This window comes from Salmo trutta, chromosome 34 (genome assembly GCF_901001165.1).
Source record: "Salmo trutta chromosome 34, fSalTru1.1, whole genome shotgun sequence".
Classification (NCBI taxonomy): domain Eukaryota; kingdom Metazoa; phylum Chordata; class Actinopteri; order Salmoniformes; family Salmonidae; genus Salmo; species Salmo trutta.
The window spans coordinates 11,510,415-11,534,981 of NC_042990.1; the positions used below are offsets into that span (position 1 = coordinate 11,510,415).

Sequence of the window (24,567 nt, forward strand, 5' to 3'; positions counted from 1 at the left end):
TTAGTCACTGCACGTAGATCATGTAAAGGACTTCTGTACTGTATACCTGTATGACAACTACAGTGTTGCTTAGATACAAGATAAGGCTTGTGTGGTCTCAGTGGTGGCTGGAAGTATATGTCTGCTTTGTGGCTGCTCAACTCAAACAATGCCCTCGTAGCTCTAATTACCACTGAAATGGCTGTGCTATGCTGTGCTTAGTGGCTGAACAGCTCCGCTGTTTTCTGAGGTGTGTATAAGCGCTCAAGCTGCCCCCCCCACCCCCCCACCTTAGACTCAGCACCTGCTGTATGACTCTACTATTATTAATACTGTCCATTGCAATATCTGCATACTGCTAGCTGTTTAGTGTGTGACAAGTCATGCTGATTTGCATAACTTTCAGGCTTCGCCGTAGTGCTTATAGTTTTTGTAGGATATGTTTCATGTTTTCCTTCTTATCGATGTTGTGAACCCAGAATGTTTTTCTTCTGTTCTTTTTCTCTGTACTTCTGTCTGTGCGTCTTGTCTTTTTTACATGTCTCTTTGTGGCTGCTCTGTTTTGAACTGCTTCTTTGTGTGTGTGTGTGTGTGTGTGTGTGTGTGTGTGTGTGTGTGTGTGTGTGTATACCTGTGAATCTTTTCATGTATATTTGTGTGTGTGCGTGCGCCTTTCTGTCCTGCTGCACGGCTTTGCTGCAGACCTCTGGCTCTTCATCCTCGGCCGTCTCTGAGACTTGCCAGCCTGTCAGTGAGGGCAGCTCCTCCTCTTCCTCACCTGCCTCCTCTAAGGAGACCTGCTCCAGCACTAGGGTGGAACAGGTGAACACACGTTTAGACACGTACAAAACACAAGCAGTGTTATTAGGTGCACTTTTGCTGGTTGATCAAACCTCCCTCATTCCTGTCACATAGACAACAGCGTCATGTTCAGTGGGCCTCAAATACAGGAGCATTCTTATTGGACAAGTAGTAGCCTACCTTCTCTGGTTCTCTTTTGTTTCAAAATGTACCTGCTGAACATGACACAGGTGTCTGCTACCAGGATTTGGATGTTATTAGATTCCATCTGATTTCAGTCGTGTGCATTATTTTGACCTTCCTTTTTCATCACCAGCAGCTGCCATTTTGACTTATGATTTCTCATTGTTGTGTCACTTTGTCCTCCACTCACATTCAGCTGTCAAACGGGTATGATCATCATCATCATCAGGGGCCCTCCGCAGCCCCCTATCTGTCTGGCGGGGGCATGCAGGAGGTCTACCCCGACCTCCCACCATCCTCCCCCTCCACCCCCCTCGCCTCGCCCTCCTACTCTCCCACCTCCCCCGAGTGGGCATGGTCGAGACCAGGTTCCGCCCTCCTGGTGGACACCCCCCCCTATTGCGCCCTGGGACCAGGCATGATCCCCTCCTCCAAGGTCCTCACCTGGAAGGTGCGTCCGTTCTGTCATCGACCGCCGCCTCCTCTTCCTCCTTCCTTATTCTCCTCCTTCTCTTCCAGTCTCCTCTGTGGATGATCAGACACTGATACAGTCACGTCTCACAGTCACGTCTCACAGTCACGTCTCAGTCACGTCTCACAGTCACGTCTCACAGTCACGTCTCACAGTCACGTCTCACAGTCACTTCTCACAGTCACTTCTCACAGTCACTTCTCACAGTCACTTCTCACAGTCACTTCTCACAGTCACAGGGAGATTGCAAACACTCTCCGGTTACATTATGCAAGTCTTTATATGTGAAGTCATACAGCATAAATGTCATTCATAAAGGCATGAATGCTATAAAAACCCAATCAGTTTCAGTCCTTTTTCTTCCGTTTCTTGTGTAATGAACACAACAGAGCAGAGCTATTTTTGGTGGGCGTTGCTCAAGAGCTTTGTTTCTGTGTTTTGTAGGACTGGGCCAAGCCAGGGCCCTACGACCAGCCCATGGTGAACACCTTGAGGAGGACCAAGGAGAAGAGGGAGACTCCAGATCCCAGCAGCCCCCAGGCCACCACACCAGGGGATGAGCCCCAGAGAGCCAAGGCCACCAATGCAGTTATACAACGGGTGGGTCTAATCCTGAATGCTGATTGGTTAAAACCGCATTCCAGCCGGTATCTATTCCACAAGTTACCACCGGCTAAATCTATGAAGTTAAAATGCCTATTTACTCTGTTCCATCAGCTCAGCCAATCAATTTAAACATTTGATCTCCACTATAAAAAGCATCTAGAAATGATCTCACATTTCTTTTAGACTAACATTTAGTTTTCAACAGCGGAAATTTATATAAACCTTGCAGTCTGTCTCTCTCCGACATAAAAAAAAATATATATAATTATATTCAAAGTCGATCTCCAGCTGTCCCATAGTAATGAACGTGTCGGGACGAGACAGACAGGCAGGCAGCGTTTCTCAGCAGGCGAAATCATGAATCAGCTACACCCATAATTACAGAAACACATGTGGATGCTAATACTGATATCCTTAATGTAGAGGTGTACAATATATAAATGTGTTTTATGACCATGTGAATGTCATGTGTGTATTTTTATTGTACGACTTTACTGTATACTACAAGGAAAACTAAATCAAGCACAGCTCAAGTTTTTAAAAGTATTTGACATAGTATTTAACCCAGGTCTGTTGTGTGGCTGTTAAATGCAGTTGTCTGTATGGTGTGAAACATGTTTTTTAATATGTATTTTGCTGTATGCTTGAGATAACATGGACTTAATAAAATGTGGACTTAGGTCATTTTTTGTTGTTGTTGACTTAAGTCCATATTAAAGGGCAACTCTCCCACTTTTCAATCTCATTTTCATTATCTCCATCACATTACCATTGTCAACATACTGTATGTGAAAACGGCGCATTTCTACATTTTGTAGAATAAAATATATCCGATGACATCACCAAAATGTTACATTTTATTAACGGTGATTTTCAAACACTATGAGATTCACGGTAACGTGGGGAGCAAGAAAATATCCTCCCTCGTTAAACACTTGTAATCCTGCTCTGTGATGTCACAGATGAGCATTTTTTTTAGGACCTTTCTTCTTATCTTCTTAACCACATATCATAGACTGTGCTGTTTTCAGATGTGAAGACACTGGTATGGTGCTGGAGATAATGAGTGAGGTTGAAAAGTGGCAGGAATTGTCCGTAAAGTCAACTTATCCCAAATCTGAATCGGGCCCATATTGCATAGGTATGTATAAGCTATACGTGTTAATATGTGTGTGTCGGCAGGAGGAGGCGGAGGCCCATGAGGAGCTGGCCCTGGCTCTGGCCCGCGGGTTGCAGCTGGATATCCAGCGCTCCAGCAGGGACTCCCTGCAGTGTTCCAGTGGGTACAGCACCCAGAACACCACGCCCTGCTGCTCTGAGGACACCATCCCCTCACAAGGTACCGTAGTGTGCATGTGTGTCTCCCGCTGCTTGTTAGGGGTAATCGCCGTCAGTCCTTAATATGTACAGTAGAAGGTCAATGTGTGGATATTTTGATAGGGATCCACTCACTTTGAATTATAGTGAACAATAGTAGGTGTTAGTCGTGTTTTGACTAAAGGATCTGAACCTCTGTCTAATGGCATTTTCTGATTAACAGCCATACGGATGAAAAATATGTTCTGTATGTGTAGGTGACAATGATCCTCATCCACATATTATGTCTTCCCGCCAGTGTCCGACTACGACTACTTCTCCGTGGGTGGTGACCAGGAGACAGACCAGCCCGACTTCGACAAGTCCTCCACCATCCCCCGCAACTGTGACATCAGCCAGTCCTACCGCCGCATGTTCCATGCCAAGCGGCCGGCCTCCACAGCGGGCATCCCCACCACAGCCCCCTCCCCCGCCAGCATTGTCACCCCCGGGGTGGCCACCATCCGCCGCACGCCCTCCTCCAAGCCGAACCTGCGCCGGCCCTCCGGAGGCCTGGGTCTGGGCCCCATCCCTGTCAAGCCCCCCATGATCCCCGTCAAGACGCCCACTGTGCCCGAGCACCCCGGGGTGTTCTTCAGAGGAGAGAGTGAGGGAGGGGGACCACTGAGCCCCCAGAGCCCACTCTCTTCAGCGGCTGACAACGGGTTGGTGTCTCCCAAGGCAACTTGGGACACTCAGGCCCCCTCCGATCCTCCCACTTCCCCACCTCAGTCTGGTAGTAGGCTGTCGGAGTGGGACCGCGAGGCCCTGCCGGAGGTTCAGGAGGAGGAGCCCGGGTGCAGCGAGGGGGAAGACGTGCTCTTGGCCATACGGCGAGGGGTCAAGCTGAAGAAGACGGCATCCAACGACCGGTCGGCGCCGCGAATAGTGTGAGAGGCTTAGTGTGTGAGGTCCACTGCCCCTCGATGTAGCAGATTGAATCACATACAGTATGTGTGTCTTCACCCATAGGTTTAAGAAAAGGGTGGGAGTCTAGATGCGTGAAAATACATGGGAAAGTTGGGGAGGAGGGAAACGGAGCGACAACTGCTTTGACTATTTTCAAATGACGGAAAATATCTAATCTTTTATTTGTATGTACATATTTATATTTTGATGCGTTTGTATGTTTCGTGTCCGATGCTCCTCTTCGTACTTTCTCCTTTTACCCGTCCATTGTCATAAAAGGTGCCAAAAGCTGAATTAACTTAAATTACTTTATTTTACTGAATATGATTCATCTTTTCTGTGAAAACACATAGCAACAACAAACAAACAAAAAGATTGGAGGGAGAAAGATATAGACGGTAAGACTGTGTGGAGAAGAGGGGCAGATAGGGAAATAACCACAATGGAAAGCAACATTTTACTTTCCTGTAATAGCAAGTGTTTCATCTGTTTTCTTTTGCCATTGAAAAATAAATCAAATTGCATGTTCTACCCCAATTAATTGCACCCTAATAAACTAGACCGCCAAAAGATTCAGAGCGAGAATAAATACAACCCACTGTCAATAGGAAGCTTCTTGGTCAGAAAAGAAGGACGCAAAGACTTGCCACACTAACAATTCTTAACAATCGAATGAGTGGTTGTCAACGGGTGTCACATCATTTGTCATTAGTAATATGTTGCAAGGTTTCTACCTTGAATGCAACTCTGGTGTCAGTGGAAGCACTCATTGATTGGTGGCTTTAGAATAGGAGCCTTATTTACTTTCCTGTTATTCTCTAGAATTAGAGACGAAAGTTTCCATTACGCTTGAGACTGATCATTTATTTCAATACAAGTGATGCTGTGCTAAATGGTATACGGAGGATTCATACGCAAATATAACTGGAAAATGTAACAAGTGCTCGTCCTGCTGTGAAAATACTAGTAGACTCTGTGAAAGCTAGTGGTGATCACTGGTAACTAGAAGTCATTCGAAACGCGAAAACAAACTAATAGTATTAGTAAAAAAATATATATATATTAAAAAGTGAAAGGTAACATAGTGGAGTTTGTTAGCTTGTGTTCAGCACCGCGAACTGAAGACAGAATTCACTATTGCGACTACCTAAAGTATTTCACAAGATGACATGGCCTAATGTGTACATATTCTAAACATGGTCATTTCTTCCACTATAATTTGTCATGAACGCCATACCTTAGTTTGTGGTGTTGTAGACCAGCTTCCCTGTCAAACACACAACCCGTTAAATGAGATCCGAGTAATGCATGTTTTTTTTGTTATTTTTTTACTCAAATGTGTTAAAGCTCATTTTTATACTGAACCTATTTATCCCAATACATTTCCCCCGTTTGAGAGCAGTTTGACTTTCTGCATAGTGCCTGCCTGCAGCCTGATTATTTTTCCATTCAAGACAGGTAAGGCAGGGGAAACTAAAGTGTGGCCGATGCAACGACATGCATATGACGCTGAAGATCCTGTATGGCTCACAACTCAATTATTCTATACAAATGGTCTGATATTGTCCATGTAAAACTTAGCTGTAACATACTGTAGTATTTTTCGAAAGTACAGCCGTTGGTGTAGAGATACGTTGCTAAATCTTATGTATGCTAAATGGTTAGAAGTAATCGAAGTTAGTTTTTGGTCATGGTCAGACTCACACCTTGCAAATACGAGGTTTTGTCCCAATAGTCTGCAATGGTTTCCTTCTCTCATTTCCTTTTCTTCATGGTCAGATTCAAGAGGACTTAGCCTACTTATATGTGACAGGTAAAAGTAATATGATGTAAACATAATGTTAATCTAATGTGTTAATCTCGAAGTTCACGGACATGAGAGAAAAGAGGCGAGGAAATGAAGGAGCATTTGGACGCAGATTGTGGTCTAGATTGACACACACTAGTACTTTAGCCTTGTGAGTCTGTTGCTGATGACCTAGAGACATGTTTGGACAGAGTTGACCTCTTTCTGTACCACTGACGTTGTCTAAGATAATTATTGTTCAGTTCTGGGAATTCTGTCTCCTATTTTCTATGTAACAGTTGTTTCAGCTAAAAATAAAGATGTAGCAGAATGTGCGTCTGAAAAAGGTTCTAGAAGTGTTTTTGATTTTCTGCTTTCTACATTTCATATCAAAAGTCTCACCTTTGTTGTAGTATGATTTCCTGACTATAAGCGGAGATCATAAAATTGGTATCACTTGCTCAAGATACTCAACACTACAATGCCAATACTGCATATCAAGAGACACAGGAATCATTTCCCAAGAATTATACTCAGATTTATTTAAACAGATGTACAAGGACATCTACAGTACATTTGAAAGTCACCTGCTTTTACTACTAAATAATTGCTGTCAATTCAGACAGGGTGGAATATCTTCTGACAAAGCATACGGCAACCTCTTCCAAAACGACTCCATTATATAATTATCTTTACAGATGGATAGTAATTCACCAGGAGGTGAATCTGCATGCTGTTGTGTGGTAGTAGGTACCATGGTGAGCTGCCATGTGCCACTATGGAGTTATCACCAGGTAGTGTCATCCGGGGGCTCTTAGACGGGGCGCTCCCTGGGGCGGGTGACGTACTGCCACCACAGAGGGGGGAGGTCGCCGTCCTTGCGGGCCGGGGGGAGGGCCTCGGTCTTGGGCCCAATGGCAGGGGTCTCTTCCTGCAGCTGCTGAACCTGAAACGAGAGATGACACCACCTTAAGACTCAGAACAGTTCAAATTTCAACAATTTATGTAGATTGATAAGGCGGTCTGAAGTGAGTATAATCAATTGATTCATTGGGTTATTTAATTCATATGAACGTTTGTTAATCTGTCATATTTCTAATCCAACAGGAGGGAAGTAATTAAAAAACGTAAAAGAAAATATGCCAGGACCCTGATTATGACTTGAATGAACATTGCATAAATAAAATGTTCCCAGACTTCCAACTCAGACCCTTTTTGGAGGATTTAGGTTGGGGAGTGTACTTGTCGGCAAATATAAAACAAAAGTGCCTTTCGTAAACTAACACTTGCCCTTGGCTTTCCCCCCCCTACTAGCAGTGACTTATGATAGCTAGGTGGGACTACCACATATCACAGTAAGTACATTTTTCTTCTAAAGTGGATAAGAGCTTGTGCTAAACTACTGAATGTAAAAACAGACCCACTGGTGAACATCAAACCATGCATTCTTTAACTTTGATGCTTTGTTTAGCACAGAAAAGTACGAGAATGGACAGAATTCTTCACTTCGTGGAAAAGGGACTGTAGCCTAACTTACCTCTCCTGCCCAGCTCTGTTCTCGCAGCTTCTTCCACTGCTCCCTCTTGGCAAAGTAGTCAGGATACATGGCCTTCTCTGACGGATGCCAGTGATCTAAACACCATTCGGGGACCTGTAAAAACAGAATACAAGAAATCAGAAAACTGCTTCTCCAATAGAATTCCCAGATCAAGCTTGGAGATGTCATGGCGACTTTGGCTAGCTTAACTCATGCACAGAAAAACGTCATCGGTTCTAACGGTCATCTCGTGCCGAACTGCGCAAGTGCAGGCCGTCAAATGCAGTCCTTCGATATGAAGTCGTTTTTTGAAAATGAAAATGTGTCAGTTATAATAACCTGTTCAGCAGCAGCTACTTTAGATATTGGCTCAAATCTAGGTTGTGCCTTTTATATTGAGAAAATGAACAACTAAGAATTCCGTGTAAACTTGCAAGTTAACACGACCCCTAAGTTTATCTAAACAAGTGGCTGAATTAATAAGGTCACAAGGCATCAGTGTTCACATCGGCAGTGTTTGAGAAGTCAATGCCCTTTGTATGAGTTATCTGTACAGCTGCCACTGCATGGTTTCCTTGCGTTTTTGTCCTGTCCGTTCTCGGCCTGTCTACTCCTGCCACCTCCTATCTAAACAGAGCAGGCAGGACCGTTGCACTAACCGTTGCCCTAGCGATTCCAGACTCCGCACGGGCACAGCGTGTACACATGCTGCTTCAGAGCCTGTACTTTTCTTTAGACAAAACTTTGTTCATTTGCACAATGTCTCTCGTTCACATTCGCTTGTAAATGTCCAAACTCACCAAAAATGACATTCAGTAGCTCCTACCTACAGTACTAGTCTAAAGATTGGACACCTTCTCATTCCAGGGTTTTTCTTTATTTTTACTATTTCCTACATTGTAGTGAAGACAAACTATGAAATAACACAGCCAAAAAGTGTTAAAATCAAAATATAAAATATGAGATTCTTCAAAGTAGCCACCGTGACAGCTTTGCACACTATTGGCATTCTCTCAACCAGCTTCATGAGGTAGTCACCTGGAGTGCATTTCAATTAATAGGTGTGCCTTGTTAAGTTAATTTACGGAATTTTCTTTCCTTCTTAATGCGTTTGAGCCAATCAGTTGTGTTGTGACAAGGTACACAGAAAATAGCCCTATTTGGTAAAAGACCAAGTCCATATTCTGGCAAGAACAGTCCATCATTACTTTAAGACATGAAGGTCTGTCAATCCGGAACATTTCAAGAACTTTTAAAGTTCTTGAAATGATCTCCGCATGTGTGGTTCCCACCGTGAAGCACGGAGGAGGAAGTGTGATGGTGCTTTGCTGGTGACACTGTCTGTGATTTATTTAGAATTCACGGCACACTTAACCAGCATGGCTAACATAGCATTCTGCAGCGATACGCCATCCCATCTGGTTTGTGCTTAGTGGGACTATCATTTGTTTTTCAACAGGACAATGACCCAACACACCTCCAGGCTGTGTAACGGCTATTTGACCAAGAAGGAGAGAGATGAGTGGTGCATCAGATGACCTGGCCTCCACAATCACCCAATCTCAACCCAATTGAGATGAGTTGGACCGCAGAGTGTTGGAAAAGCAGCCAACAAGTGCTCAGCATATGTGGGAACTCCTTCAACACTGTTGGAAAAGCATTCCAAGTGAAGCTGGTTGAGAGAATGCCAAGTGTGCAAATCTGTCATCAAGGCAAAGGGTGGCTACTTTGAAGAATCTCAAATATTTTGATTTGTTTAACACTTTTACAGTTACTACATGATTCCATATCTGTTATTTCATAGTTTTGATGTCTTCACTATTATTCTACAATGTAGAAAATAGTACAAATAAAGAAAAACCCTTGAATGAGTAGCTGTGTCCAAACTTTTGACTGGTACTGTATATATATATGTTTCACTAAATTAGCTGGATTGTCTGTCTTTGTAATTAGTTTATTTTCATTTGCGCTAGTTATCATTTTCAGCTAGCAGCCTCCATGGAAATTTGCTATTACTTGTGCTAATTTTGTTTTGCATTGTGGTAATAGACACCCAATCAATGGGCTTTTATGGATATTTTTGGTGCCCCCTTGTGTACTTAACTAGTAATACCGTAAATCCCAGGATAAAAGATGGACCCTAATCCGTAACACAATGCACATCCAGATGTTGGACAATCTTCTAATTTAGTTACCTTGTACATTTCATATCTTTCATAGGAAGTTCCTCCTGGAGAGTCAGGGAATAGGTAAGGCTGGGGGTGTTGGTTAGACCAGAATTCCTCCTCTCCTGCCTTCAGCATCATAGTGGCTTTGACCATGTCCTTCTCATCCTTGGCCTCGTCGAAGCGTGCCCTCATCATGCACGCGTAGAAGCGGTATTTATCCCTGTAATCCAAATTAGTACTGTTAGGTGGTGCCGCGGTTGATGTCAACAACAGCAGGCTACACTGACTGTGCGTGTATGATCGACAGCTAGCTAAACACATTAGCTATCATAGTACAGAGGCAAGCACTAACTTGAATCGAGCAGATACCTAGCTAATTTATTGTTTATCCACCAGCTAGCTCTATAGCATGTCAGAGAGCGTATCGTTAGATTAGCACCGCGCAGGGGTAAACAGAGGGTGACCTAGCTAGCTAGCTAGCTGGTTCCATGCAGTCGATAAGAACATTGCACATTATTCAATACGACTCCATAACGAGAACTACTTTGCTTACCTAAAAATACACCATGATTCAAGGTGCCTCAATGATTTTTTGTACAGCCTCAAGACTTTTTGGTGGTGAGTAAGGTACGCAGTTGCCATTTTTTCTGTCCCCTGTCACCTTCGGCGGCGATGAGGATTGTGGGACATTGGATGTCTTGCGATTTGGCATTACAGTTTACCCCTACGTGATGCGTAATTACATTTTTACTATTTTAGCAATATTGATAATAGCAAAGAATATCTGATAATGATCTAGAGTGGCTGTAATAATACACAATACATACTATTTCCTTTCGTTATCATTTTTCGTCACCTGAGACAAAGGTAAATGTAAAATATGCGCATCTATTTGGTTATGTATGGTAATTGTGTATGAGGTTGTAGAATTATGGGAAATGCTCAAAATTGCATGTGGAGATTCTTTCAGCAGCCTGGCAAGGATGGCACACTTAAAATTTATAGGTAAGACGTTACCAGGGATCGGATTGAGCAGTGCTGCCAGATACAACAAGCAACTATACGTTGTCTAAATTAGAGAAATGGGTGTTGCTGAATGTACAGTACTACTGCTAGCTATTTCAGCTTACAGAACCCACCACAACTGCAGAACGACAGCTAGTCTAGCCAGTTTTCAAAACTATGCCCCTTGATGTAACAATACATTATTACATTACATTAGCTGTGCATGGAAGCTTGTACAGAATCAGAGATGGTCTATTGTTACTGTGCCACTTGACAATAGCCTAACTTTATACACGGTTCAAAATTGCTGATGAGCTGCCTATTTGTGGTAAAGCTGAACGTGATGTATTATGTAAGTACTAAGCTGCTTAGTACTTACTATAGACATGGATGCCTATAAAGCAGGGGATATATATGATTTCTGAGTTATGATTATGTATGCCATTCTCCTCCACAGATATCGGTATTAACCTAACAGACCCTATGTTTCGAGGAGTTTACAGAGGAAATCAAAAACACCAAGGTAGGTATGAGTTGAACATGCATTTGGGCTACATAACACTGCCAAATGAAACATCTGATCTGATATGTGCAATATGTATCTACGTTACATTTACTAGGCTGATTGGGAATGTATTAAGCATTTCTAACATATCTGTACTTCATTGTTGCCTAGTTATATACTCATAAATTGGTAACAACTTTTTATAAAAAAAAAAAATAATAATTGCAGATGACTTTGATGAGATAATTGACCGTGCGGTCAAAGTTGGAGTCCAAAAGGTAAGATTTGTGTCAATGTTTAATTTCATGTCAATATCATAAATATAATATTGTGTGAATAGCCTATATCGGGGCTATCCAACCCTTTTCCTGGAGAGCTACTGTCCTGTTGGTTTTCACTCTAACCCTAATCTACGGCACCTGATCCTAATAATTAGCTGGTTGATACACTGAATTAGGTTAGTTACAACTGGGGTTGGAGTGAAAACCTACAGGAGGGTAGCTTTCCAGGAACCGGGTCAGAGAGCCCTGGGTCATGTTCCTTAATGCTTACAGTTCATGATCACGGGGGGAAATCTTGAAGACAGCAAGGAGGCCCTCAAATTAGCAGACTCCAGAGGTAATGATGATGTATCAAAATGACTAGGATTAAAATGATTATTCACTCGTGTTTAATACATTTTGGCAGCACTTTGAGTTATAACAGTTTCATTATGGTCATACAATTTGTGTCTATGCACAGAGGAATTTTACAGTACGGTTGGATGTCATCCAACACGCTGCAGTGAGTTTGAACAGAGTGGACCAGATCAGTACTTCACATCACTGAGGGAGTTGGCAACATCAAACAAGGGCAAGGTGGTGGCCATTGGAGAATGTGGATTAGGTAGGTTGGCAGCCATGTATTGTCATCATCTCCAACTCTTAACAGTCCCTGTTATACATGTATGTTTAGTGGTGTTTACAGTTTCAACATACTGGTACATGTACAATAAATGGGTCAAGTTATTTAGCCCACTGTATGCCTCTGCTCTCAACACCACAGATTATGACAGGTTGGAATTCTGTCCAAAAGAAACTCAAATTAAGTGAGTTACCTTTTTCTTTTAGAATAATGTTTATAGACTGCACCAATACAAATAATATATTGCACTTAACAAAAGGAAAAATGTAAAAGTTAAGCTTATAAGTGCATCAAACCACTTTTTCCCTGTGACAGGTATTTTGAGAAGCAGTTTGACTTGGCTGAGGAAACCAAACTGCCAATGTTCCTTCACTGCAGAAACTCGCATAAAGATTTCCTTGGTATGTTTGTTGTCTCACACATGTACATCTGCCTCTTGATGCCATGACAATGGCTAATGTTTTATGTTGTAATTTGTTTTCTTGGCAGACATCATGAAGAGAAACAGAGACAGATGTGTCGGAGGTGTGGTAAGGAAATGTCTCAATCAGATGTTATTTTGTAGTTGAGAACCATTCATGTAATGAATACATTATTTTCCCTTGACCCCCTAGGAAAGTTATAAATCAGAGTGTCATTGAATGCTTTGCAAATCTACCAGGTCCATTCTTTTGATGGAACTAAAGAAGACGCTGCTGCCCTTACTGACTTGGATCTATACATTGGCATAAACGGCTGGTGAGATCATTTTGAGGTTGAGAAGTTATGCAGAATAGTGACCTGTATAAATATTGTCTATTTCATTCCAAATCTTTGTTTTTGTTCTCTCACCATTTCAGTTCTTTGAAAACAGGAGCAAATATTGAAGCGATGAAGTCCATTCCCAGTGAAAGACTGATGATTGAGACAGGTTTGTGACTCTGCTGAGAAAAAGTGCTTATATTAATCTGTGTCTCAGCTTGCTGCAGAACATTGGGAGAATGCTAGTTTGAGTGAATGCTCTCCTCTCATTTCTAGATGCTCCATGGTGTGGGGTGAAGAACACTCATGCGGGGGCCAAGCACATCAAAACTACATTTCCCACCAAGAAGAAATGGGAGCCAGGACACTGCTTGAAGGACAGGAACGAGCCTTGCCATATCATGTATGTCAGTTGGTTCCGAGGTTGAAAGGGATTGTACAAAATCTGTGGGTCTTGATAGCATATAATATGTTACAGTGATGACCCAACTTGGACTTGTTCATTCATTCATGCTAATCTGAGCATTACCAGCTGAATTAACAGCTGAATTGTTTAGCCCTGTGAGCTCATTGTGTTGTTGTTCAGGATGATATCTGTGACTTTTTGTAATGTCAATCCCTTTTTTTAACCTTTATTCCAGACAAGTGCTTGAAGTCATGGCTGCTGCAAGGAATGAGGATCCTATGGAGATGGCAAACATAATTTACAACACCACTATGAAAGTGTTCTTTCCTGGAAGCTGATTACTTTTCCTAAAATACATTTTCCCTGACCTAATTTGAAAATGCCTTTTGCCCTTAAGGAAGAGCATTTCATGCTACTCTTCAAGAGTGGTTTATGTTTACACCATCTGCCAACAGGCTCCAACTGCTCATGTTAGCACTTGCTGGTGTCAATCAGTGAATGCCTTATCACCAACTTTGCATGGAGAATTTAGTTAGCATGGCCTTAAAATGCCTATTTACTCTGTTCCATCTGACTGTGCAATCCACTTTCTCATCAGCCCAGGGAGGGACGTTATAAACTTGATCTCCACTATAAAAATAATCTAGACATTATCTCACATTTCTTTTAGACTAACATTTTGTTTTCAACAGCGGAGATTTGTATAAACCTTGCTGTCTGTCTCTCTGACATTTGCAACATTGTTTCAATATTCAAATTTGATCTCCAACTGTCTCATAGTAATGAACATTTCGGGACGAGAGAGGCAGGCTGCGTTTCTCAGCCAGTCGAAATCATGAATCAGCTGACATCATTTTTATGGATAATATACACAAAGAAATGTCAATTAAAAAAAGGTAAAACGAAGTGCAGCTAGTTTGCTAGTCTTTCCCGCTTCAGTCAGCTTCAGTTTGAAGTTATTGTGTTAGCTGTGTTGTTGGCTAGCTCCTCTGAACAACAGTGTCTTAACGAGAGAGCACATTTACTATGCCAGGCGAAACCGTGCCTCATTAGCTCAAAGTTATGGATGTATCCAAATAAATGTTGCCACAAAACAGTTTAAACAAATGCAGCTACTGTTGTTATTCTGTCTGCACTGTTTGACATGACCGTAAGTTAGCCGTAGTTGGCTGGCTAGCTAGCAAGCAAGGGATAAGAACATTGTCGCCTGTATGGCAATGGAACATTTAGAAAGACCAACTGGGTCGCGTCTCTAGTAACCGAACCAATAGAACAAACGACCAGCCGGCTTGGGTAGCAACCCTAGATTGGTATCAAGAGTATCTTGTGGAAGTGTGAAATAGTATGAATTAATTAATCAAAATAACGTTTTTTAATAAAAATGTCAATCGTTATTTTAATGTGTTGTATAAAAGAGGTAATGCCCTCAAAGACGGCCCGAACAACACCCATGCTAATATATCCTCCAAACACCGGATTCGAGGGCATTATCACTTAAGTATAAGTATTTTAACCTTTACTTAACTAGGCAAGTCAGTTAATTAAGAACAAATTGTTATTTACAATGACGGCCTACTGGGGAACAGAACTGCCTTGTTCAGGAGCGGAACCACAGATTTTTACTTTGTCAGCTCAGGGATTCGAAAGGTTATTGGCCCAACGCTCTAACCACTAGGTTACCTGCCGCCCCTTGTGTTCCCCATGTACATTTTGTATTGATGTATTATTGTAATAAAATATAAAGTATGCTATTTCCGAATAGCACGTGAACGCGGCAGAAAGCGCCATAAAGCCACAAATAGAAGAATGTACCATATATTTCGCCAGATGTCTAAATGTGAAGCATCCGGTTGGCGTTTCCACTCACTACCAAATATGGTGATGAGAGGAAGAAGCCCTGTGGCAGGCAGAGGGGAAGATGGAGAGAGATGGATTTTGGCCGACATTCTGCAAATGTTCTCATCAATAAAATATTTGATCTACATACAGTATTCTGTTTCCAAAACTAAAATATGTAACAAAAAGAGTGGACTGCGTTTTGTAGACTTCACCCTTTGCCAAAGTTTCTGAAATGTGCGTTGTTTAGAAGGAGCGCAAGGGAAAACTGAGTTATTGCACATGCGCACTTTACAGATTAGGCAAATATGCAAATAAATGCTACAACGCGCCAATATAATCTCAGTAGCTGGTGCTTGGCTCCTCATCTCCTTGCTTGTTCTACCCACTATGATAAAATTACTCCCATTGGAAAAGACAGGCTCTGGTCTATCTTGGGTTAGTTATAAAAATCTTTGATAAAGCACGTGGATACGTCACAGACTACACCTTTTGACGTCCAAAACGTCACGAGGGTTTAAAAAAAGTAGAAACTTCCGCGTTCTTTGCATAGCAGCAGGAGGGCAGCGAAGATGGCGATTTGTACGGACCCCGTTAAATAACGTGTGGGAAGTTGACACCAAAAGAAGCTGGAGTTTTTAACTCTTTAAACGGAGCGACCGAGTCCTCCAGGACTTACGCCCTAAGCCATGGCCTCAGCTAATGTCCGAATCGGCCAACAAGCCTTGACCGTGCTGGATGTGGCATTTCGAGTCCCTTGCATCTTTATTATCGACGCCATTTTTAACTCTTACTATGCTCCTGGGTCAGGATGGGCCGGAACAGCGGGCAAGATTTTAATCCGAGTAATGGGTAAGATTATTAGTAGTTTTGGACCCCTACATGCGAGCCGCTGTCACCCTCTTGACAGCTAGCTATAGTTACTATTGCAGACGTCAGTGTGGCTGACTCGCGTCACCTGTCCACCGCGAAGGGCCTGGACCACAGCCCAATCCTTCCAAAGCCGTTTTATTTTTATTATTTGACCTTTATGTAACTAGGCAAATCAGTTAAGAACAAATTCTTATTGACAATGACGGCCAAACCCCAACCTGGACGACGCTGGGCCAATTCCTGTGCGCCGCATTATAGGACTCTCAATCACGGCCGGTTGTGATACAGCCTGGAATCGAACTGTAGCACTGAGATGCAGTGCTTTAGACCGCTGCGGCTGTGCCACTCGGGAGCCAGTGATAACAACACGAAGACCATGTTCTTTGCAATTGTTAGCCAGATAGGTAGCTAATAACCATACCCCTTACTCCTAGGCTTTCTAGTACAGTTAGCTAGCCAGCTAAGTAACATTAGGCAGACATATGACCAACATATTGGCTATCAGACAAATTAATACCAGCCAGGTGTTGTAGGATAATTTACCTCTGGCCAAGTAGCTATTAAGTAAAGTTATGAAGTATGGGTAAACCTGTTTTGTCAATGCAGGACAAATAACTGATGTTGTGGCCTTCATTTTGGCCTGTCAATACTGTCACAGGCAAACAATCACGTCTAGGTAGTTTGCTGACCTCCCTGTGTGTTTGATCAGGTACTTTTTGGCCATACTTACTGCCCTCAAGTCCAGCACTATGTTTGCATGACCCTTGTCAAAACACCTACCTACCCTGCAAGTTACCATACTAGTCTCTCTCCTTGCAAACATGTCAATCGTTACACTTAGACCTATGTAATGTTTTCAGACATTTTTAGATACCGACCCTACCTTTTGCGCTTGATTACACTGAACTACACGGGTCGGAATGCAATCATGGTTACATTAAGACACAGTGGAGTCGAAGTGAGATATGGGTCTGAAAACGAACCTCCATGCAGGGATGGGATATGCCGCTATATCAAGTTATACCTTCATCCACACTGATGCATAGAGAATGTTGAAATACTGTTAGTTTTCCTGGAAAACTGCCCTTTTCGTCCTCAAACTAGCAAACAGTAAACACTGCAGCCAATTTTGAAATGGCAGTGTCAGCCATTCAGCTCCTTTGTTGTTCAACGTGACGTGCCATTTCATAATGGCTGCCATGGCTAGGGCTACCTCGTATGAGGACAAAAAGGGCAGTTTTCCAGGAAAACTAGCAGTATTTCAATATTCTCGATGTATCGGTGTGGATAAAGCTACAATTTGGAGTACAGTGGCATATCCCATCCCTGCATTGAGGTAAGTTTTCCGACCCCAGTATAGTTCAGTGTGATCAAGCTCAACGGTAGGGTTGGTAGTTTGCCTAAAGTAAGATACTACCAAATTACTGATCCCTCTCCAGCTAAATGTTGTTCTAAACCTTATCATAAATCAAGACCTTTTGTACAGTAGATGGTCTGTTTCACTTGATGGCATGTTGACACTATGGTTTGAATTTGTTTCAGGTATCATGGTCTCCAGTGTGGTCCTGGTGTTGTCCCAGAAGGCCCTATTCAAGTTCTACACGCTATTCTTCGCTGTGCTCCTGGGAGTGGTGGCCGTTCTTATCAACTACTATGCCATATCTCACATAGACTTCTACAGCGCCTACTACAAAGCAGCGCTGGGCTTTAGACTCCTACCACGAAACGGGCCCACCCTATGGTTGGGCATGGCCGTGGTGCAACTCCTTTTTGGCATGGGCTATGTGGTGCTTCTAAACATTCAGTCAGTGTTTGCTGCCCTTGTGGTCCTGGATGTCATGATTCCGCTGTGGGGGCTCATCATCGAGCTTCCCGTGGACATACGGCAACTGATAGCGGTGGCCTCGGGCCTGGCTCTGGCTCTGAACACGGCTGTGTGCCTGGCCCTTAAGCTCAAGTGGTTCTACTACTCCTGCCGCTACGTCTACCTGCTGGTGCGCCACATGTACCGCATCTACGGGCTGCAGCTTCTGGTGGAGGACACCTGGAAGAGGATCCGCTTCCCGGACGTGCTGCGTGTCTTCTGGCTCACACGCATGACAGCGCAGGCCATCATCCTGGTCTACGTAGTCAAGGTGGTGCGGCACGAGAGTGGCGAACACAGCTACCTGACGTGGGACGTCTTCTGGGACCTGTTCAGCAACCTCATCATCAGCGGCTGTGACTCTACACTGACCGTGTTGGGCATGAGCGCCGTCATCTCCTCCATCGCCCACTACCTGGGCCTCAGCATCCTGGCATTCATCGGCTCCACCGAGGAGGAGGACAAGCGGCTGGGCTTCGTGGCACCCGTTCTTTTCTTCATCCTGGCCCTGCAAACGGGCCTGAGTGGTCTGGACCCTGAGGAACGGCTGGTGCGGCTCAGCCGCAACATGTGCCTTCTGCTGACTGCCATCCTCCACTTCATCCATGGCATGACGGACCCCGTGCTCATGTCGCTGAGTGCCTCGCACGTCTCCTCCTTCCGCCGCCACTTCCCGGTCCTGCTGGTGTCGCTCTGCCTCTTCGTGCTACCCGTTGTGCTCAGCTACACCCTGTGGCACCGCTACGCCCTCAACACCTGGCTGTTCGCCGTCACGGCCTTCTGCGTGGAGCTCTGCCTCAAGGTGGTGGTGTCGCTGACGGTCTACGGCCTCTTTATGGTGGATGGCTACTACAACGTGCTGTGGGAGAAGCTGGACGACTACGTCTACTGCGTGCGCTCCACGGGCAACGTCATCGAGTTTGTCTTTGGCGTCATCATGTTTGGAAACGGCGCCTACACCATGATGTTCGAGGCGGGTAGCAAGATCCGCGCCTGCATGATGTGCCTCCACGCCTACTTCAACATCTACCTGCAGGCCAAGAACGGCTGGAAGACCTTCATCAACCGCCGTACGGCTGTCAAGAAGATCAACTCCCTGCCGGAGGTGAAGGGTGGCCAGCTGCGCGACATCGAGGACGTCTGCGCCATATGCTACCAGGAGTTTGCCACGTCGGCACGTATCACGCCGTGCCAACACTACTTCCATGCACTCTGCCTCCGTAAGTGGCTCTACATCCAGGACACGTGTCCCATGTGCCACCAGAAGGTGTACATTGAGGAGGTGGCCCGGGACAGGGTGCCCTTCAACAACAACGGCTACGTGGCGCCAGGCGGGGACCTGGGCCAGTTTGCAGAGCCCGGCGGGGCAGAGGCCGCAGCAGCCGCAGGTGGGCCTGAGCCTGAGAATGAACTACTGGAGGATAATGACAGTATTGAGTATGACGAGGATGAGTGGGGGACAGAGAACGGTGAAACGCCCATAGAGGAAGACTATATTAATGATGACACAGACTCTAACGGGGACTGATCAGCCCTATAGAGATAAATATATTATATATATTTAAGTAAAAAAAAAAAAAACATCTTAATTTTCTCAACATCAGGGATGTCACACATTTTCACTCTTAAGATTTGTTTCCTTTTTTGTTTGTCTTTGGGTTAGCTCCTCCAAGGGCTTGCAGAGGTGTAGCTGCTATGATAAAGTGTGCCTAGGTGGTTGGGTGTTCCAACAGGTGCAGTTCCGTGTGAGAGACCCACATTCCTTGTGTTTTGTAGGGATGCTGTTGGTCGTGTGTTTGCTGTTTTGCTGAAAGAAAGTAAGCAGGGAGCCGAGAGGGCCTCCAAGAGCTCCGCGCCAAGAAGAGGTTTAATTAAAATGTGAAGTTCTACTGTAATCACAGATATACCTCTTATTATTACTACTGGTCTCTTGTGTGACCTTGCTTAAATTGTGTACGTTATTGTACATGTAATAAAAATACACTTTCCCTTAGAAAAGGGAAGGTTGTATGCAAATGAGTGTTTTGAGAGATGCTACTTTACTCGACTTCGAGATGTTTGAGTCTTACCTTGAAAATGAAACCGCAACTTTGCACCATGTTTTGCTCAGACCATGTGTTCATGAAGCAATCTGCCCTTCAACTCACTTGGCTCAAATAGTTTTGTTAGTGCTGCTTATCCGCACTATTGCAGTTTTAAAAGGGCAGTTGATTTTACATTTTACAACTGAAATGACATTCTTTAGAAATGGCAACAGCTTCCAGAGCAACTAAAGACAACATTGTAATCTTCAATGCAATAGTCATTATTATTAATCATGGTGAATTGAAATTACTGAAAGTATCACTTGTCCTAATCAGGAATTGAGAGGCATTTTATTTAATTGAAAAGCTGTGCTTTCAGTTTGTTTCAGCAATGAAGAACTTTGATTATTGCTTTAGTTGTTTGCTTTTAATGAAAGGTAAAGCTGTTCATTTTGTAAAAAAAAAAAGATTAATGTAAATAAAATACTCTTTAATAGTGGTTTGGTCAATAAGTGCTCAAGAATAATAGTACACGGTAGTGCGATACTTTTTCATCACAGCATGACATGAGCTACATTTCCATCCAATTTGCATCAGATTTTCATGCGAATATTCCGAAATCTGCATAAAATATGCACATTTTACCACGAGATGTATTTTTCATTCGGTATTGGAATTTACCAGCGATCGTTATTTCTATGTGCACGGCGTCATCACGCACAGACTTTTATCATCAATAGTTAGATTTTTTCGCATTTTCAGAAAAACTTGGGTTAACGTTATATAGAAATCAATTCGCAGCTACAGTGCGAGTAGGATACCTACATGATATTATTATGAATAAAAGCGATATTTGTATTTGTCAAACGGCAGCAAAGCATCAATCACCATGTCATCAGAATAAGACCCTCTAACGTTACATATATTGGAACGCAGTGTCAAACTCATCCACGTGCACTTTGACCACCCTGTGAAATTCATAATTGATTTAATCTGTAGCCTAATAAACTGCATGTCGTACTGTGAGGACCACACAATATATAATTGCGTGATGGTTATTATATTATTTGCGCATAAAGGCGTTTCCACCGCAATTTCTCGCATAATTAATTTTACAGACACAAAAAAATCCCACCATGTTGAACGAACAAATCGTCTGTCGGCATTTATAAAATTGTACCGGCATATCCTGTTTCTATCAACCGGTCGGTCGTGATTTTTTTCATGCGTCAGGTAATTCATCCACATGAAATGGTTGGATGGAAACCTGGTTAGTGATGATGAACATTGTGTTTCTTTGATAAATACCTAGGCAGAACTACCAGGGATTAGGGAACAACATAGTCCTGCCTGCTCAACCCTGCATACAACACACAGACCAAATGTAAACTTAATGAAACAAATGCTGAATCCTCACCCACTATATATACAAAAGTATGTGGACACTCCTTCAAATGAGTGGATTCGGCTACTTCAGCCACAACAGTTGCTGACAGGTGTATAACATCGAGCACATAGCCATGCAATCTCCATAGACAAATATTGGCAGTAGAATGGCTTTACTGAAGAGCTAAATTACTTTCAGCGTGGTACCGTCATAGGATGCCACCTTTCCAACAAGTCAGTTTGTCAAATTTCTGCCCTGATAGAGCTGCCCCGGTCAACTGTAAGTACTGTTATTGTGAAGTGGAAACATCTAGGAGCGACAACAGCCATGAAGTGGTAGGCCACACAAGCTCACAGAATGAAACCAAAGTGCTGAAGCGCGTAGCGCGTTCCTTGGTTGCAACACTCACTAACGAGTTCCAAACTGCCTCTGGAAGCAACATCAGCACAATAACTGTTAGTCGGGAGCTTCAAGAAATGGGTTTCCATGGCGGAAAAGCCGCACACAAGCCTAAAATGACCATGCGCAATCCCAAGCTGGAGTGGTGTAAAGCCAGCCGCCATTGGACTCTGGAGCAGGAGTGCATCTGGCAGTCTGATGGACGAATCTGTTTTTGCGGATGCCGGGAGAACGATACCTGACCCAATGCATAGTGCCAACTGTGAAGTTTGGTGGTGGAGGAACAATGGTCTGGGACAGTTTTTCATGGTTTGGGCTAGGCCCCTTAGTTCCAGTGAAGGGAAATCTTCACGCCACAGCATAAAATGACATTCTAGACGATTCTGTGCTTGCAACTTTGTGGCAACAGTTTTGGATTGGCCCTTTCCTGTTTCAGCATGACAATGCCCCCGTGCACAAAGCGAGGTCCATACAGAAATGGATTGTCGAGATCAGTGCGAAAGAACTTGACTGGCCTGCACAGAGCCCTTACTTCAACCCCATCAAACACCTTTTGGATGAATTAGAACGCCAACTGCGTTCTAATCAGAACACTGACTGCGTACTACCTCACTAATGCTCTTGTGGCTGAATGGAAGCAAGTCCCTTCAGAAATGTTCCAACATCTAGTGGAAAGCCTTCCCAGAAGAGTGGAGGCTGTTAAAGCAGCAAAGGGGGGACCAACTCCATAATAATGCCCATCATTTTGGAATGAGATGCTCAACGAGCAGGTCTCCACATACTTTTGGTCATGTAGTGTAAATGCTTGACAATGCAGCAATTACTACACATTGTTTTGCGAAATAAAGGTACTTATTATTATCATCACACAAGGATACTAATGTAATAAGAAAGATAAGTATAACTAACCCTGGATAGTTAATCTGTGTCGTTTACAGTGGGAGCAAATTAAGCACAGAGGGCAGAACAGGCAAGGTCAAAGCCAAGCACGAGCTAGCAAGATACTATTGGCGCGTTGTATCATGTATTTGCATATTTCCGTTAGGAAACGCCTCCTCTGAAGTGGGCGTGTGCACAAACTAAATTCGATCTGGCACTAAACAACGTCATTTTTTAAAACGTTGGCAAATCGTCAAGTCTATAAAACGTAGTGCATTGTGTTCTTGACATATTTATTGAGATCAGATGTTTCATCGATGAGAAAATTAGCGGCCCAGTTTCAAATAGTTCCATCCTCGCCCACTACCCGCGACAGGACTTTCTCTCACTACCATATTTGGTGGAGAGAAAACGTTCTGTGTTTCTCCTTCTGTCTGTGCAGGGTTGCCATGTTTGTAGTTTAGGGCTACTTTGAAAACGATGTAGCGGTGAAAATGTATTGGTCGCGGGTTGCGTGTTTTTGGGCTATTTCTAATTTGCACCGCGGCCGCCATGGCATTTCTAAAAATATATATTTCACTGTGACCTGCTGCTGACCGTCAGGCAGTGATTGACGTTGTTACTGAAAGAGCAGCACGCGAAAACATCGTGACAACGTTTTACCATTTGTAGGTAGGCTATTTCGATCGTAATTATGGGGACACCTATTTCCAAAACTTTTTCCATAATACATATTAACACCCTAGAACTGATGCACATCAAGAAATAATGGAGGCAAAGTAGTGGAACACGACTTTGGGTTACATCAATATTCTAATGTAGACTTTGCTTTCAAGCGAAGTGTTTTATGCGTGCTCAGTTCTTTGGTCTCGGGGGCTCCCCGAGTGGAAATTTTAAATGGAAGTTCGGGAACTCCCTCGCGTGGTTATTTTATGTGGAGAATGATACATTTGACTCTGTTGGCCATCAAGTAGCCTATTAATTTATATACCATTGTAAGCTACCATTTGATACAATAAATATGTTGCAATTATGATATCATTTAGTCATTGCAAATCAATGTGCCACTTGTGTTGACTACATGGGGCTGGCAAACCACTTTAATAAATAGCCGAAAACTGTTGTAGCCTTGTGTTATTGTGCAATTATTAATGGACATGTTTAGTTAATTACATTTGAAGTTATCTAAACTCTATCGCAATTGCCGGTCAGTTGTTAGAACGCATTAGATTGATGGTAACAGTAGTCAGATTAGGCTACAGTTTTCTTTTATATCCGAAACACTGGCTGTTGTTGACAAGCATATTCTGTTCATAAACACTACCATCAAACGTTTTAGAACACCTACTCATTCAAGGGTTTTTCTTAATGTTTTATTATTTTCTACATTGTAGAATAATAGTGAAGACATAAAAACTATGAAATAACACATGGAATCATGTAGTAACCAAAAAAAGTGTTAAATGAAAATATATTTTATATTTGAGATTTTTCAAATAACCACCCTTTGCCTTGATGACAGCTTTGTACATTCTTGGCATTCTCTCAACAAGCTTCACCTGGAATTCTTTTCCAACAGTCTTGAAGGAGTTCCCACATATGCTGAGCACTTGTTTGCTGCTTTTACTTCACTCTCCGGCCCGACTCATCCCTAACCATCTCAATTGGGTTGAGGTCGGGGGATTGTGGAGGCCAGGTCATCTGATGCAGCACTCATCACTCTCCTTCTTGTTAAAATAGCCCTTACACAGCCTGATGGTGTGATTGGGGTCATTGTCCTGTTGAAAAACAAATGATAGTCCCACTAAGCCCAAAACAGATAGGATGGTGTGGCGTATCGCTACAGAATGCTGTGGTAGTGCCTTGAATTCTAAATAGATCACAAACAGTGTCACCAGCAAAGCACCACCACATCATAACACCTCCTCCTCCATGCCTTACGGTGGGA

At 43.3% G+C, this 24,567-nt stretch overlaps 4 protein-coding genes across 10 annotated transcripts in view; 3 read left to right on the forward strand and 1 right to left on the reverse strand.

The window, feature by feature from the left end:
- LOC115173588 (protein MTSS 1) overlaps positions 1 to 6,440 on the forward strand; it is a 47,685-nt gene extending 41,245 nt beyond the window's left edge. For 2 of the 7 annotated variants that reach the window (XM_029731827.1, XM_029731828.1), the window contains 5 exons: positions 682 to 801; positions 1,160 to 1,414; positions 1,880 to 2,035; positions 3,224 to 3,380; positions 3,657 to 6,440. In XM_029731827.1, coding sequence (XP_029587687.1) covers positions 682 to 801; positions 1,160 to 1,414; positions 1,880 to 2,035; positions 3,224 to 3,380; positions 3,657 to 4,291 — 1,323 coding nt within the window. In that variant the 3' untranslated portion in view covers positions 4,292 to 6,440. The remainder of the gene's footprint in view (positions 1 to 681; positions 802 to 1,159; positions 1,415 to 1,879; positions 2,036 to 3,223; positions 3,381 to 3,656) is intronic. The other 5 variants (XM_029731830.1, XM_029731833.1, XM_029731831.1 and 2 more) reach the window with 3 other exon arrangements.
- A 168-nt stretch (positions 6,441 to 6,608) lies between these two features.
- On the reverse strand, positions 6,609 to 10,501 carry ndufb9 (NADH:ubiquinone oxidoreductase subunit B9). The gene is made up of 4 exons (XM_029731835.1): positions 10,351 to 10,501; positions 9,825 to 10,017; positions 7,630 to 7,743; positions 6,609 to 7,038 (listed from the first exon to the last, which is right to left on the reverse strand). Exons 1-4 carry the CDS (start codon positions 10,437 to 10,439, stop codon positions 6,907 to 6,909), a joined length of 528 nt encoding a protein of 175 aa, XP_029587695.1. The 5' UTR covers positions 10,440 to 10,501; the 3' UTR covers positions 6,609 to 6,906.
- A 200-nt stretch (positions 10,502 to 10,701) lies between these two features.
- tatdn1 (TatD DNase domain containing 1) lies at positions 10,702 to 14,464 on the forward strand. Its single transcript, XM_029731834.1, has 12 exons — positions 10,702 to 10,802; positions 11,260 to 11,325; positions 11,536 to 11,585; positions 11,862 to 11,925; positions 12,049 to 12,192; positions 12,352 to 12,394; positions 12,526 to 12,611; positions 12,700 to 12,740; positions 12,872 to 12,948; positions 13,050 to 13,120; positions 13,228 to 13,354; positions 13,593 to 14,464. Exons 1-12 carry the CDS (start codon positions 10,736 to 10,738, stop codon positions 13,693 to 13,695), a joined length of 939 nt encoding a protein of 312 aa, XP_029587694.1. The 5' UTR covers positions 10,702 to 10,735; the 3' UTR covers positions 13,696 to 14,464.
- Positions 14,465 to 15,710: 1,246 nt separating this feature from the next.
- On the forward strand, positions 15,711 to 20,453 carry rnf139 (ring finger protein 139). The gene is made up of 2 exons (XM_029731837.1): positions 15,711 to 16,045; positions 17,609 to 20,453. Exons 1-2 carry the CDS (start codon positions 15,883 to 15,885, stop codon positions 19,456 to 19,458), a joined length of 2,013 nt encoding a protein of 670 aa, XP_029587697.1. The 5' UTR covers positions 15,711 to 15,882; the 3' UTR covers positions 19,459 to 20,453.
- Positions 20,454 to 24,567: the final 4,114 nt, after the last annotated feature.